Genomic DNA, 17,453 nt, shown 5'->3' with positions numbered 1-17,453 from the left:
TCTTCCCCCCATCTCTCTCCCCATTTCCTGTCAGCCTACTGTCTGTCCCTCCATAAAAATATAAAATAAAATAAAGGCGAAAGTAGTACATTCTGAGTAACACTGGATTCTTCGCAGTTTGATATTGGAGTAACAGTGATCGACATATCGCAAAGACACGACATATCGCAAAGACATGAGTGCAATAACCCAAGCAATGCTGTGCCAGCCGATGAGGCTTTATGCTTGTAAAACAAGCAGAAAGTGTCATCAAGCAGTTCCCCTTTTCTGAGGGGAACATTAGCTGAAAATAGTAGAGTTACAAACTCACAACGCCTCATGATGTGAGACTTGAGTTGGTAACGTTGTGGTTGGTAATGTCAACAAACTAATGCTTTCTCACTGCTCTCAAATAACGACGGCAAATAAGGACATTAAGTCTAAGTCCTAAAACCAATAATTAAAGTAACAAATCTTAATAATGAACTGCATTTGTTATCGTGGAAGTGAATGTGGAACGTTCGCACTTGCACAACTGGTCTGTATTGCTTGTTAAGTCGCGTTTTACCAAATCTGGCTGCCAGATTTAACAGTTTGACAGCACTGGTCTGACGAAACACACACAAAACAGAGGTCTGTTTACAAATTCATGTCAACTATTTAATGCTTCTGAAATTGGTATCTATTATAATGAGAGGGTTCTTAAACATTCAAGAAGAAATATTGACCTATTTTGCTCATTTCAAAAGTCCCTAAATGAGGAACCTTTCGCTGGGACCGGGCACATATTGATTACCATTGCATGGTTAATCATGAGTCCATAATTACATGCCGGTCTCCAAAGTCTCTGCTGAAGAGCAGTGCTTAATTTCAGCCGGAGCTTGGCGGAACTCAGCTCCGGTACCTGTCACTTGAGCTCCCCCACCTGTAGAGGCAGCTCCGGTAGCTGTAGAGGGCGCTCCGCCACCCCAAATGCACATTACAATATAATACGTCTCTATTATTATTTTAGTTTCATTTTCAAGTCAACTAGGCTTCTTCCTCGTCATAGTTACTTCTATTTCCAGTACGATTCCAAAATAAAACATGGCTTGAATGATCGCATTGCAAGTACAAACAAAAAAACACTCTTATTTTGAAATGTGTGCCCGTTTTGAGAGGAAATAGGTGGCTATGGAACCCCGGCGTCGTGAGGCTTGACGCCTCACTGTTAACGGTGTCGGATGCGTAAATAAAAACAACTCGACTTTTGCAATTTGCATATGGAATATGGAACTTTCGTACTTTTATGGAGCAATAGATTAACTGCTACTTGGAGTTTAGCCTTGGGGACAGCATGCGTTTTGGTGAGTTCTTATGAACAGAACTGACTGCATTGCCAAATCTCGCAAAGACACCCGGCTTTACAACATGGCTCGATCATAATCGAATATCATAACGCTTGCTTTGGTGGGCCCGAAATAAAACAAGACTAGTACAGAATTAAGTAGTAGCCTAGTAGCATTATTGAGTTGTCATCGGAGGAGGAGGAGGAGGAGGAGGAGGTGGGAGGAGGCGGAGGAGGAACTTGGATAAGGACAACAACAATGCGCATGCAGGTATTTAGCATTGCGTACTGTTCTGGCCACCCTAACTTAATACTATATTTTATACAGTATCTAATATAACGTTGAGTCGCTGTGCCAACTGAACTGCAAATGCCTACTGTAGTTGTGTGTTGTGAGCCGGCGGGCCCCTGTGTAAACTGCTGCTGCAAATGTTATTGATTGACTGATTGGAAATGTTATTCCGTTTGTAGAATGGGTAGCCAGTACAAACGAAAGTAGCCTACACATGCAGGTCAATACAAAATCTGACTGCTACGAGTATAAAACCAGAAAAAGCTTAAGACTTGTTACTTCAGGGTCCTCCATTTTCAATTCATCAGAACATTTAAAGACAGGCCTACTACAGAGGCTACAGAGAGAGTGGGGGAGCGGGGGTTCCACCCTCAGTATATTCACTGCTCAACCCCAAAGCAGTTTTCCAAATGAATGTGTCATGGAACAATAATCAAACAAGACAAAACAAAACAAAGGAATGTGTCCATTATGTAACTTCAATGTTGTCTTCTTCTTAAAATAATGGCCTACGTGATTTTTTTAGGTAGGCCTAAAAAAAGTGATATTTCTTAATAATTTCACCAAAAACGTTTATAACAATGTATGTCTATTGATATATCGGTAACACTGTCTGTCAGTTGATTACATTGAATTAAATAGGATTCAAACTTAAACTTGTTTTATTAATCTTAAACAGATACAGGCTTTGAGAAAGCATATTCAAAGAGCCTTATAGTGACAGTCAGGGGTAAATATAAACTGTTACTGATGACTTACTCCTGATGACATCACAAAACCATTGACTTAGGACAAAAAGTCCTATTTTGGCCTGCATGATAAACCTATTAATTTAAAGTCACTCACCATTCCACAGTGGTGGAAAGTAACTAAGTACATTTACTTAAGTACTGTACTTTACAATTTTGAGGCATTTGTACTTTACTTTAGTATTCATAATTACCAATACTTTTACTTCTACTCCACTCAGAGGCAAATATTGTATTTGTACACCACTACATGTATTTGAAAACTTTAGTTACTAGTTACTTTGGAGATTGTGATTAGTATAAAAAAGAAATGCATTAACCACTTCCTCAGTATAGTAGACTTGAAAATAGCGGATCTACAAGCTCACAATACGTCGTGATGTGCCACATTATGAGCTTGTAGATCTGCTATTTTCAAAAGATTTGTTCACATTTGAAAACTTGAAATGGGACATTCTGCACAATGAGTTCTTTCTACTTTTGGTACTTTAAGTACACTTTCATACCAATACTTTTGTACTTTTACTCAAGTAAATGTTAAATACCGGACTGTTACTTGTAACAGTATGTATTTCAATGTATTTCTATATTGCAGTATTGATACTTTTACTCAAGTACAAAATGTGATACTTTTTCCACCACTGCATATTGCTAGAAGCTAAGACTCAGTGGAGCTCTGCTCATCATGGGTTGAAGCCACCTGGTGGTTGAATAGCCACTCCACATATTAAAATAAACCTGTGGGTGTGGCTGATAATCTGGGGGTGTGTCTGTGGGTGTGTCTAACAGAGGTACCTCTGGGGACCCATAGAGACCATTTTGAGATTGTGGAAGAAAGATATGGGACCCCACTGTATAAAAACGTCTATATGCCTACTCTATTGTGTTCTGATGGGTGGGCTGAATTTTGCGCGTGCATGTGCGTGCACGTGTGCGTGAATATGTGCGTGCACGTGTGCGTGCACGCGCACGTGCACGCACCCGAGCTCCGGCACCTAAGAAATGAGAAATTAAGCACTGCTGAAGAGTCACAGTCAGTCACAACCAAACTTGGTCTCATTCTTGCTACAACACATTTACATTCTGCATTTTCTGCAGCCTGGAGCAAAAGGTTTACAAACTCTCACACCACGGAAATAAACTGTTCCCTGATAAGCGCCGCCATTTGCTCCCACTCACCTAGCAAGAACTATACATCAGGATAATGTGCACTCGGTGTTTCCCTTATCAGTATGCATTTGATGGAAGGGCAACAGTATGAAACCGTGGTGTTATTGGCGACTATATAGTCGACTCGGGTTCTTTGCCTCTTGGCCCTGTGCGCTGTTGTTGGGTACAGTTATTTTCAGCATTCAATTTGGTTTAAGTTGAACGTTACGTGGAAAGTGTAAGACTTTAATCCTAAACACCGCGCGCGCGCACACACACACACACACACACACACACACACACACACACACACACACACACACACACACACACACACACACACACACACACACACACACACACACACACACACACACACACACACACACACACACACACACACACACACACACGCACGTACGTACACCCCCCCCCCCCCAGAGGAATTCCATATTCACATCTCAAAACTCTTTGGAACAAGGCATCCTGCACTCCTAGCCAATCCAATCCTAAAGTATGCTTTGCTAATGTGTCAATGCATTCTAAAGTCAATATAATCGTATCCATTGGATGAGGGCGTGAATGGTACGTATACTCCCGCCATGTACCATGTTGACAAGAGCGGAACGAGAATGGCATTGAGACAGCAGAAGTAGCCTGGATCCAGCCCAAAGACCCCGCCCACTCTCTGAGTGGACTGTGTCTCTTGGTCTGGTGTTGCACTGTGAACCTATAATTTCTTCGGTACAAAAATGTATTATCCAATGAGAATCGGTGGTGGGGGTGGGTCTAACCAATCAGTGCCGAGTCCCTTTTTCAGCGTCATCACGTAGCGCAACACACAGAGGAAGGAGGGAAAAACAACACCAATGGCTACTGGTTGAGGAAAATTCTAATCCCCTCCCCCTTGAAATCGCTCAGACAGGAGACAATGTCAGACTGAAGCTTCAAGAAAGCTACAGTCTGATAATCAGGCTACAGCAGAAGTGGATATTTCATTGTTCGGTGTGGGTAATCACACCTGGCCTGCCTTAATTGTTTTAAGTTGTTGTGGTGGAAGAAGAGATTTCTTTACTTGAGTGAAAGCACCAATACCACAATGTAGTGTAGTGCAGGGGTTCTCAACGTTTTTGGCCGGGGCCGTGATTAAAAAAAAAAAAAAAAAAAATCTTTTTTTTTTTCCTCTTTTTTGAAAATAATTTGGGGACCCCCTAAAATAATTTGGCGACCCCCCGAGGGGTCGCGACCCACGGGTTGAGAACCCCTGGTGTAGTGCAACAGACTGTAATATACCTGATAGTGGTAGCCCTCACAGCGTTCACAGTGCCAGCAGCACGGGACTCCTTTCACCACCTTCTTCCTCTCTCCTCTCCGACACGGCAGACTGCACACGGAGGGTGGGAGAGCGGGGTCTCCTGTCTTCCAACGCATGGCCTCCACCTGGAATGAGAGCACGCCAAGAGAGAAAGAAGCAAAGGACAGGAGAGCAGAGGTGAAAAAGAGGATGGGAACGCGAGGAGGTTGGAAGATGGAAGGAAGGAAGGAAGGAAGGAAGGAAAGAGCAGACATGGAAAAGGGAAGAGGAGACAATGTTAATATCTCTGCTCCACCAAAATGTTCATTTTTCAGATTTTTTTTCTTGAAATGAAGAAAACCTTATATTTTGAAAACGGCGCAATACTGCCTCATCATAGTTGGTGTTGTGACTTATATTGTCAATTACTTGCATGAGAGGGGGAGAGGTGGTGGAGTTAGCTGTTTTAGCAGACAGTTAACGGTCCAATGGAGTTAAAGGGTAAGACCACTTTTTGAGAGGTTTGGGTTGTTTTCTTAGGAGTTATTTCGCTCCGTTGTGTTGTTTATTCGCAATTTAAGAAATAAAATAAAAGTCGCTCATTGACTTCCATTGTAACTGGGAAACAGCTCTCAAAGTCACTCTTTTAGCACATAAACCAACGCAACAAAAGCTGATTCTGACAGCTTATGACATCAGGAAAATTCATGCGGTTTTCTTTTTAATTAAAAAAAAAAAAACAATTGTTTTGTTTTGACTAATTTGTGTAGAAAGAAGATCCCGTAGGTATGCCTATGCCGACCGAATCACTGCTGTTCGTGTTGAATAAAAAACTGTCTGATTGGACCAAAACTGTACACCCACTCCTGAAGCGTATTATTGGAATGCCGTTGAGCCACGACGGGGATGTAAACAAATGGATTCGATTTCGTCCGCTTGTCACAAAAAACATACACAATGGACGTGTTTGAGGGACGCACACCGTTCTCGAGACATGTGGACACATACATACACGTCGGACAGTATACACATAATAATCTGTGCCATTTATAGATAGGTGTGTGTGTGTGTGTGTGTGTGTGTGTGTGTGTGTGTGTGTGTGTGTGTGTGTGTGTGTGTGTGTGTGTGTGTGTGTGTGTGTGTGTGTGTGTGTGTGTGGTACAGTTTATCCCAGTTTTAAACCGAGCTTTCCCACGATACTGAGACTCTACCGTGGGCAACGGAAAAACCTTAGGGGTACAATTATAGAGTTTATGACACACACACACACACACACATGCACACATCCCAGTACATACAATACCTCAGGGAAAATACAACAATGGAGTTCAATACACACACACACATCCTGTAAGATGCATTATATGACACATGCATATGTGCACTGCAAACAATACACACCTCAGAGAATTACACACAGTCACACACACCCATCGAGCTACAGTATGGGTACACAATGAACCACATTGTGTATTGTTATGCATACAACATACAGTGTCGTGTCACACACACACACACACACACACGGAAATCCAGATGGCTTATTTGTGCCACATCTGATTAGCGTCTGATTCCAGGGTTTCGCATAGTGGCTGGTGTTAGCTTTGTGCCTTGCAGCTTCACGCGAGTCGCTCCTTGCTAATCGCTCTCCAAATCGCCCCTGCACGCCGCCATTTTTCTGCAGGTACACAGAAAGCCGAGGCTGTTAAGCGTCTGCTAATGCGTTGCGTTTTGCACTTCAGCAGCTGCGCGCCAAGCTGTTTCTCTCCTCCACAAACAGTCATGGTGGTGAGCGGGATGGTATGGTTTGCTGCCATGTTTGAGATACTTATTTGAAGTTTGTTCCAGGCTAGCTTAGTACGACAATATTAATGATGCTCATTGAGGCATATGTGGCACACACACACACACACACACACACACACACACACGCACACACACACACAGTATGAATGCACTCTCCTAAATAAATTAGTCTGAGTCATAAACTTTTAATGATGACTGAACTGGCTACTGAATACTATGGTGTTACTCTGGAGCCATTACAAGCTCCACCTGCTCCATGTGGGTATGTGCAGTAGTACTTGAGTCAAAGTATACTTCTATATATTCTAAATATTACTCTACTGTGAGCGTTGCTCAGTCAAATTACTGGAGAACTGGAGAGCAATAAGTATAATACTAAAAGTTTGGGCCACTACGTGGCCTTCACATCTTCTCCCACGTCGCACCACCGATCCCAATTTCAATTCAATTCAATTCAATGGCCTTTATTGGCATGAGAAAACATACGTTTACATTGCCAAAGCAAAAAAGCACAATACAACAATGCACTGAAAATGTGTACATTTGAAAGTCAGAATCTTCAATAAATCAATTTCCATGTACCAAGATCACCGAGTGCAGGAATACACAGCGTTGGAGGAGTTGTCAGAGTACAGTGGTGGAAAGTAACTAAGTACTTTTACTTTAGTACTGTACTTAAGTACAATTTTGAGGTATTTGTACTTTACTTGAGTATTTCCAACTTCCAGTACTTTTACTTCTACTCCATTACATCTCAGAGCCAATTTTTTTACTTTTACTTTACTACAATCATTTGAAAACTTTAGTTACTAGTTACTTTGGCGATTTTAATTTTGATTAGAAAACATACATTCAACTGTAACAATCGGCCTTTTACATTGAAAGGATAATTATTGCTAAAGGAAAAAACAGCGGGATCGTCGGGTTAACTCTGTGGTATTTTATATAGAAGCCACCAAAGGATGTCGTTGAGCAAACAGAATGGCAATACATACACACAGTTTACATTGGGAAACAACCAGAATCAACAATCAATAATCACAACTCAACCCCCCTCCCAACCCAAATGAGTCCCAGTCCCAGCCAAACGTAAACAATAAACACAGTTCATACGGTGCTAGCGGCACGCTACCGCTCGCCCACAGTATTATGAATAGCACCCGCGTCATTCCTCTTCTCGCCGTGCACGCGCACTATAGAGCCTTTTAAAGTTCCTCGTAATCCACACAGAATGAAAAGACCGCTCCACGCTGAGCGGCGAGTTCGGGGTACTATAATCCAACAAGGACCAAACGTTTGGAATGATCTCACCAGTATTGACGTGACGTCTCTGACGCTGTTCGCCTCCACGCACACTGTGATTCCAAGCGATCAATATCCAACGGCAGCAACAGCGCGTTCCTGTTCCCGATGGCTCGATTGTCCTTTGCCTTGGCTGCAGATACTACGTGTTAAACCTTGGATAGTGGTTTAACCGGTAGCCCTATCTGGCGCCTCGGAGCTCCTCTCTATCAAATGTGCACCCTGGCACCTAGGTTCGTTTGTCCATTTGATCCCCATTCCCTGTGTCACTTCCTCTATAAATAAAGTTGGGTGACACCACCAATCATTCAATTACCCCCTGTATCAGACCTGTTACCTCTCATGTGAACCAGAAATGTTAGAATTAACTGGACACATTTTGAACTTGTGAAATGGGACATTCTGTACAATGAGTAATTTTACTTTTAGTACTTTAAGTACATTTTGATGCCGATATTTTTTTACTTTTACTCAAGTACATTTTCAATTCCATACTTAGTATGTAGTAGTTCTAAATTGCAGTATTGGTACTTTTACTTAAGTAAAACAATTTTCTTTTCCACCACTGTCAGAGTATACTCGTTGTACAGTACCCGTCCGTCTGTCCCTTTTTTGCCCAGACCAGATATGGAAATCTCTGTATTTGTCTGTCTACATGTGTCGCTTTTATATCCATATATGGAGATTCTACATGATGTCAATAGTATACCCATACCCTGTATATCAGCATGCCCAAATATGGGCATATGGGTTGGATCTGTAGTTCTGGATAACTGCATATCCGATTCCAAACGAGTTTGAAGTTGGCACACGTACTGTATATACTGTAGACGAATGCCCTGTAGGCCAGGTGTAGGCAATCAGTCCTGCGGCGTCAAGCTGAGCTTAAAGGTATATTCAGTGATTTCACTTAATTCAAAAATCACTTATTTTTTCTTATTTTTTGGATAATCCCCCCTACTATAAAGTGTGCTGACCATATAAGGAGTTCCTCCCTGTCCCCAGTGAGCCCCTGGGGTCAAAAAACCCTAGTTTCGGTTTGGGCTTTGGGTGGCAAAGCCTTCATCCAATCAGGATGAGAGGGGCCTTCCTCCAATCATGATCGAGTGGGGCGGGCATTCTTGCACGTGCTGTTGGTCTGTTGTACTTCCCCCACTGTAGAGCGTGTGCATGTGCACATCTTGTTACCGGGTGGACCGGGTTTTTTTCCAAATCACCCAAATCACTGAATGCTCCTTTAACAGTTGGACTGCGGAACACGCTAAACCCGTCTGTTTTTCCCATTACTTTCCCTGCAGAACACGCTAAACCCGCCTTTTGTTTTATATATGTGTGTGTGACGCTCAACTGTGATGCACTCAAATCAAACCAGGAACTCAATAGACCAGCGTAAGGCACAGCTTGCAACAAAATATGTGAAACCCTGTCTGTTTTTCCCATTACTTTCCCTGCAGAACACTTTTGTTTTATATATGTTTAAGACATATAAAAGTGACATTGATCACTTTTAAGACTGGGCTGTCACGATTCGCCTAATCCACGATTCGATTCAACCTTCGATTTTAAGGTCTCGATACGATTCTATTTTTTTTTAAAAACCTCCTATTTTCAGCACAGAGCACTATGATTATTAATTCAGGCTAATGTTTTGATTTGTAAAGAAAAACACTTGTTTCTCTGCAATAAGTCACTTTTATTTGACTAAAAACAAATGAGAATAACATCAACAATATAAACTTTGGGTTTTATGCCCTATCTACAGTTGGGTGCCACCGATATTGTCCCTTATCATTTGACCCATTTAGGCCTGACCTCAAAATTTTAAAAAATCCTTCTAAATCCTCCAGTTTTCTGAAATAAATATTTTCACGATTTTTCAAAAATAGCAGACCTACAAGCTCGTAGCGCGCCACTCGGTGGCGCGCTATGAGCTTGTAGATCTGCTATTTTTCAATAGCTAAATTATAACATAATGTTTAAAACACCAAAAGGGGTTCCCGCCCAAAATGGGTTAACTGTCCTTTTGCGCAGATCACGCAAACCTCAGCAAAAAGAAAAGGACAATATCGATGGCCTCCAACTGTATAACGTGGTTCTAGAACGCTTATCAAATGTTTAAACCCAGCGTTTGCCACCACTGAAAGGGGTCACATGTCTCTTGCTATATTTCTACTGTAATATAGAATGTGTAAAGACACAAACATCACGTGGAAATTTCTTTAGCATATGTCAAATTATATGGGAGTTTGCTCTAAACGAGCCTGGAATTGTTAGCTGTGTCATCTTTGTGATGCCTGCTAATATGCTCAGCTGGCTCATACTGTATTTGTCCATTGCCATAACTCCCTGGACAGTGGGAAGTCAAAATATCTATGTACTTTTGACTCGAAGGAAGCGGGATGGTTTTCCGATTATTCTTTTTGTTTACACTACTAGTAGCCTATCATCATCATCGCTGACTTAAGCAGTGGCCATAGTGAACTGAAATTGAAAGTAAAGCAGAGAGACGCGCGACACGACACTACAGCGGCGGTGTGTGTGTGTGTGTGTGTGTGTGTGTGTGCGTGTGTGTGTGTGTGTGTGTGACGCTCAACTGTGATGCACTCAAATCAAACCAGGAACTCAATAGACCAGCGTAAGGCACAGCTTGCAACAAAATATGTGAAACCCTGCAGAGCCTGGGATATACTCGCTTTGATTAGTAAAAATCACACCCGTGTGAACTGAGTGGTGCAAGGTCTTATATAGCCTGATCAGCTGTGGTCTGACGTAATGTCAGTGACCATAGTAACCATGCTCATTTTTTTGGGTCCCACGTACAGGTACACACACGTACAGGTACACACATACATAGACACATAGATACAGACAAAGCTGGTTGTTGGAGTGGTTTGCACCACTCAAAAAGGGTTTATAAATATAATGACACTTTCTCACGAACCTCAAATACAACAAAAACCCACGACAGAATCCAAGCTAGCCGTGTCAATGCAGCAAAAGCTAAGGCGTGGCAAGGTTACCTGAGAGCTTCAAGGTTAACGGCCAGGAAAGCAACGTTTCCAACACAGAATTCAGTGGCATGCTGAACCATCTAAAAAGGTATATGACACAACACACCATGTTGTGGAACTGAAGTTATACTCACTCTCTTATCTCAGTCATGCATCTTAACCACTTTAATACACTAGAGGTATGTGCATAAATAGCTTGAGACGACTACAGCTTCCAAATGCGCTCTCGCTCCCTTCTACTATGGTTCTGTAGGCTGTGTGCAGATCAATAACTGACCCTTCTCTCTGATATGCACAACTCAGCACCACGGACAGCGTCAGGGTCAGAGAGCACAAGAGAGAATGCGGTTTTGTTCTTTGTGGGCATTTTACGGAGCACGCACGCACGTGCACACACGGACACACACACGGACACACGCACGCACCCCTTTCTTTTGTTTTTTGTAGAATTATTTCTCTCTTTCTTTTCTGTGATAGTGTGTACATCATAATGTTCTCGTTCCCTTAGGAGTATACTCTCGAGGCAGACTGTTGCCTCACATAGTTGTCAAATCCACTTCCGTCTGGAACGGAGCACAGAAGTGATAAAAAACTATCCCCCCTCCCCCTCCCTCCCCTCATCTGCGAAAATGTGTCCTACGGTGAATCACATTATTCAAAGCACACATTTTAAATGTATATTTTGAAAGATATTTTAAAATCCTTCAGAGATACTGTGGGAGAGCCGTCTGTCTATGCGAGACTGGGAGGGTTCAGACTAGAACATACAGGACCACTGCATGGGCTCTTGATTCCAACCAGGGTGTACTGTACTGTACTGTACTGTACTGTACTGTACTGTACTGTACTGTACTGTACTGTACTGTACTGTACTGTACTCTGGGTGAAGGGTTAATGGTTTGTTGTATAGAGCATTTAACCCATTTTGACCTGAGATCAGATTCTAAAAATGTCTTCTACATCCTGACAGTTTTCTGAAAAAGCTATGTTTCTACGTCAGTCGTTCTTCGATTTTTCAAAAATAGCAGACCTACAAGCTCGTAGCGCGCCACTCGGTGGCGCGCTATGAGCTTGTAGATCTGCTATTTTTCAATAGCTAAAGCATAACATAATGCTAACACCAAATGGGCTTCCCTCTTGATTCCAACCAGGGTGGGTGTACTGTACTGTACTGTACACAGGGTGAAGGGTTAATGGTTTGTTGTATAGAGCATTTAAGCTGTTATAACATTGTAAATAATTGTTTTATTGCCTGGTGGTTTTATAGTTTCTGTCGGCTTTGAACCCTGGAAAGCAATTAATGTTACTTTCTACGGATGAATGCTCCAATACAAATTAATTGCAAAATCCAGAAAGCAATCCTTGGGAATGTGAGCACACACACACACACACACACACACACACACACACACACACACACACACACACACACACAGGCAATGTGACCACACACACACACACACACACACACACAGGCAATGTGACCACACACACACACACACACACACAGGCAATGTGACCACACACACACACACACACACACAGGCAATGTGACCACACACACACACACAAACACACACAGGTAATGTGACCACACACACACACACACACACACACACAATGTAACCACACACACACTGCAGGCAATGTGACCACACACACACAATGTGACCACACACACACAATGTGACCACACACACACACACACACACTTGAGATAAAAGGCCATTCTTCACTTTTCAATAAAAGTACCTCATACCAGACAATAATTTACTGGCACCTGGACCCCAATGAACCCTGCAGGGGTCACAGGGCACACACACACACACACACACACACACACACACACACACACACACACACACACACACACACACACACACACACACACACACACACACACACACACACACACACACACACACACACACACACCTTGTCAATGAAGACACGAGCGCCCACTCCCCTCCTTTAAAAACATTTACAGGAAGAAAATAAATCGTCATTAACACTCCCATCGCCCAGGAGTCAGGACGAAGTTCTTTGTCCTTTCTATTAGTAACGCCCGACGCTCAGGACGAAGTATTGTCCTAAAGACGAAGTTTATTGATACGAGAACGGATCGCCTGGCTGTATAAACCCAGGTGTGCCTGCTGGGCTCTCCTCGGTGACGCGCAAGAGTGAGACGTCATCAAAAAACTCCCTCCTTTGTTTAGCTGATGAAAACGAAAATCTTAAAACGTTCATAAATCGCGATCTAAATCATCCCGTCTTTTTCTGAAAAAATATCCTGTGTTAGACGGCGCTCCGCGGTCCAGTTGCTAGTCTCGATAGATTTATTCTTGTCTCCCGTTGTTGTCGATCGACTCTAGAGTGCTGTGGCTATTGTTAGCTGCTACACAACATCATGAACTTCCGGCCGGTCCGTCCGGAAAAGGCGTCCGTGAATGTAATGGATTAAATAGTTCCGGGCAATTAAAGTGTTAAGAACTGTCCCAATGTCCCCAACGAACGCTGAAACGCATTGGCCCCTTTTCATGCTCTCTGCAATAACAAGGACATTATTTTAATTTCAAAGTGGAGTGATTCTTTATCCTCTCGGGACAGATTCCTTTGGAATAAAATAAATAAACTAAAAACATCAATAAAAACGAAATACCCTCCAGTCTCCACTTTGATATCTGGTCATGCATAACCCAGTAGCGCCTCTCGCTCACTCTCTCTCTCTCTAGTACCCATTATGCAATAGGCTATGTCCAATTTCACAAATTTTCAAAAATCCTGACACATTGTGAACTTGTAGATGGGCTATATTTTCAAATGCCAAAATGTATATAGGGGCTTAACCGTTTGACCGCTACCATTATTCAATCCCTCTGCCGCGTCCTGCCAGGGTTTTATCGCGCGTGACACTTACTTTGAAGAGCCAAATATCCGTAATCGCATTTTACTATGAAACCATTCCATGTGTGTTGACGAAGCTGGTGCTGGACCGCGAGTATCACAGCGCCTGCTACAGGCCGTTGAAAATGCTTGTCTGGGACAAAGCGACCCCTGCAATGTCGCTTCTGGAGATAAAACCGTCTGAAAACAGAGCAGGCAATGTAAGTGGATGCGCGCGCATCTTCAAACTGGCCGCGGCCATTGGCTCAGAAGCATAACAGAGCTAACGAACGGCAGCTTTTAATACGATCGTATTAAAACATGCATTAATAATACATCGCTGTTAAAACGGCTTTTCCGGGTGTGGCACCGTACGCTATTCTACGTGTCTAATTGTCTATGTTCCTGGCAGGCCTCGTGTTAAGTGGTTAGAGTATGTTTTGTAATAATAGTACTTTGAGTAAATGTACTTCGTTATACTTTCCACCACTGGACTTGGTTGCATTGCTACAGTATCGTTTTTAACCGTTTGAGAACCCAAACTAGGCCACAGCTGTCGCGCTGACGTGTCAGGGGTGCCCATGATTGGGAGCGGGGTGGCATGAAAAGTTGAGCGTGTGGCTGATCATTAACCCATTCTGACCTGAGATCAGATTCTAAAAATGTCTTCTACATCCTGGCAGTTTTCAGAAAAAGCTATGTTTCTATGTCAGTCGTTCTTCGATTTTTCAAAAATAGCAGACCCACAAGCTTGTAGCGCGCCACTCCGTGGCGCGCTATGAGCTTGTAGATCTGCTATTTTTCAATAGCTAAAGCATAACATAATGCTAACACCAAAAGGGGTTCCCGCCCAAAATGCGTTAAATCATGATCCCTCACTGGAGGAGAGGGTGTCACTCTCCTCATCGGGCGACGTGTCCTCGGTGGGGATTTGTCACCGAGTCACTTGAAAAGCCAAAAGGGCTCGTTAATACATTTATGGTGAGGGCGAGAGATGACGAGCATCAAGACTGGAAATGTCAGAGGTTTTATTTGTCACATATGCGTGTATGGCGCGCATAGTATAGTGGCATATTGGATCACAGGCATAAAATGTTTAAACGAGCGCTTTAATGATCCACTGGAGAAGTCTTCCTGCCGCGTTCTGTCCCGACGTGACCCGCACGTCCCATTTCCTTTGGTAAGTCGAAAGCAGTGGTTCCCAAACTGGGGGGGGGGGTTGGGACCTCCAGAGATGATTAGCTTATAATGTGCAATATTGTTTTCACATCACCTCGCAGTGCGAGGCACTGTGAGCTTGTAGTTTGGCTATTTTCACAATATTCATCTGTGGAAGCGAGTCAAATTTAAAACCCATTTACCGCTACCATTATTTAATCCCTCCGTCGCGTCCTGCCAGGGTTTTATCGCGCGTGACACTTACTTTGAAGAGCCAAATATCCGTAATCGCATTTTACTATGAAACCATTCCGTGTGTGTTGACGAAGCTGGTGCTTGTTCTCTCGGTCGGTGGTGGAAAAAGTGGACCGCGAGTATCACAGCGCCTGCTACAGGCCGTTGAAAACGCTTGTCTGGGACAAAGCGACCCCTGCAATGTCGCTTCTGTGAGATAAAGCCGTCTGAAAACAGAGCCGGCAATGTAAGTGGATGCGCGCGCATTTTCAAAATGGCCGCGCCCATTGGGTCAGAAGCATAACAAAGCTAACGGACGGTAGATTTCGATACGATCGTATTAAAACATGCATTAATGAATACATCGCTGTTAAAACGGCTTTTCCGTTTGTGGCAGGCTACAAGATTCTACGTGTTAATATTCCTATGTTCCTGGCGGGCAAACGATTAAATGTATAATGCCCACAAATCCAAGTGCTTGTCAGGGTGGGGGGTCCCCGGTTCAAATGTGACTGTTTCGGGGCGGTCGCGCTCTGAAATGTTTGGAAAGCCTTGGTCTAAAGGGCTTCTTCACACGGGAACATTACATTCCGCCGTGAGCACCCTGCTGCTCCAGTCCTTCCGATACCATGACAGTGGATCACTACACTGTGTGTTAAATGATTCATTCCAAAATATACTGTTGGTCTATGGAGCTTTGAATGGTTTAGGGCCAAAATACATTCATGATCTTCTATCTTTGCTGGAGGAAGGAAGGAAGGAAGGAAGGAAGGAAGGAAGAAAGAAAGAAAGAAAGAAAGAAAGAAAGAAAGAAAGAAAGAAAGAAAGAAAGAATGAAAGAATGAAAGAATGAAAGAATGAAAGAATGAAAGAATGAAAGAAATAAAGAAAGAAAGAAAGAAAGAAAGAAAGAAAGAAAGCGAAAAAGAAAAAGAAAAAGAGAAAGAAAGAAAAAGAAAAAGAAATGCAGTTCTGTATTCATTCATTCATGAGAGAGAGAGAAACCTCTCTCCCTATAGTATATACAGTACAGTACAGTATATATTCCTCCAGGGATCTAGACATAAGGTCAAGGGTTCCAAATGCATCACGATGATCTAAAAACACTGCGTAAGCGGGATGACTCGTGCTTAAAACCATCGACTATTTTTGGCGAATGTTGCCCAGAATACAAATGTTAGGGTTCAAGTGGTTAACGGAGAAAAACAAAAAGTTCCTATTCCATAAAGATTTGGTGGCCACCCAGTGGTACCTCTGAGGACGCTTAACCTTTTCTGAAAAACGTCAGACTTGTCAGTCGTTCTGAAACATTTTCATGTCAAGGACCCCCAAAAATATATGTAATTGGCCGCCGGCCGCCGTCTGAAAATATGTTGTTCCCCCCCCTCAGAAGCAAAGATTTGAGTAAAAAAAGTTTGCTCTGAAAAGAGTATATTCAAAGATTTGTGCCACATTTTCACGATTTTCAAAAATAGCAGACCTACAAGCTCATAGCGTGGGGCTCTGCCGCGCTACGAGCTTGTAGATCTGCTATTTTTCAATAGCTAAAGTATAACATAATGCTAGAAACACCAAAAGGGGTTCCCGCCCAGAATGGGTTAAGGGCCCCAGTCCTCCTGTGAAGATCTACAGTCGCTAAATAAGCCTATACTTAGTTGTGCTAAAACATCCCCTGCCTCTTTCCTATGAGTTATGACACAACACAGGTCTTGCACCCATAATGGTGAATTAAGATGAATTAATTAAGCTTAATTCACCATTACAAAATCACATGATATAATAATATTGAAACAAGAGCGTACTGGAACACAAATATAATAATAATAATAATAATCAAAGTAAATAAAGATAATGTCCACACACTGCATAATGCTGCCGTGGGCTTTATTATCCTCTATTAAAACAAACAATACTTGGCCGACGGTGAAATAAATCACGGACAACATTCTGTGTGCAGACAGACATTACTTTTCTTTACTATCTCTAATAATAGCCTGACTCCAATTAAAGCCTGATTCTCTCTGTATGAGGTAAATAAAGGCCCTGACTCCTATTAGAGTGTTTATGGTAGGTTAAAATGTCAGTTAAAATGCATAAATGTTACCGTCACTATTAGTGGGAACTTGGACTCGAATATAAACAGACTAATATTACGCAGAGAGTAAGAATAGCAAACAAAACGTCACATTTGCACCATTTACATTTGAAATTATTTCTACACAAATCAACACCCCAAATCATCTCTCTCTCTCTCTCTAGAAGACACGAC

The 17,453-nt window shown here is 42.6% G+C and overlaps 1 protein-coding gene across 6 annotated transcripts in view; it reads right to left on the bottom strand.

The window, feature by feature from the left end:
- The window catches only part of grm8a (glutamate receptor, metabotropic 8a), a 439,481-nt gene that overhangs the window by 28,765 nt on the left and 393,263 nt on the right, over positions 1 to 17,453 (bottom strand). For all 6 annotated transcript variants that reach the window (XM_079494665.1, XM_079494666.1, XM_079494668.1 and 3 more), the window contains one exon: positions 4,790 to 4,936. In XM_079494665.1, the coding sequence (XP_079350791.1) occupies positions 4,790 to 4,936 (147 nt within the window). The remainder of the gene's footprint in view (positions 1 to 4,789; positions 4,937 to 17,453) is intronic.

Source organism: Electrona antarctica (genome assembly GCF_951216825.1).
Source record: "Electrona antarctica genome assembly, chromosome: 23".
NCBI classification, from domain to species: Eukaryota; Metazoa; Chordata; class Actinopteri; order Myctophiformes; family Myctophidae; genus Electrona; species Electrona antarctica.
Note: the sequence above shows the minus strand (reverse complement) of the source record. Positions and strands in the feature narration are given on the sequence as shown.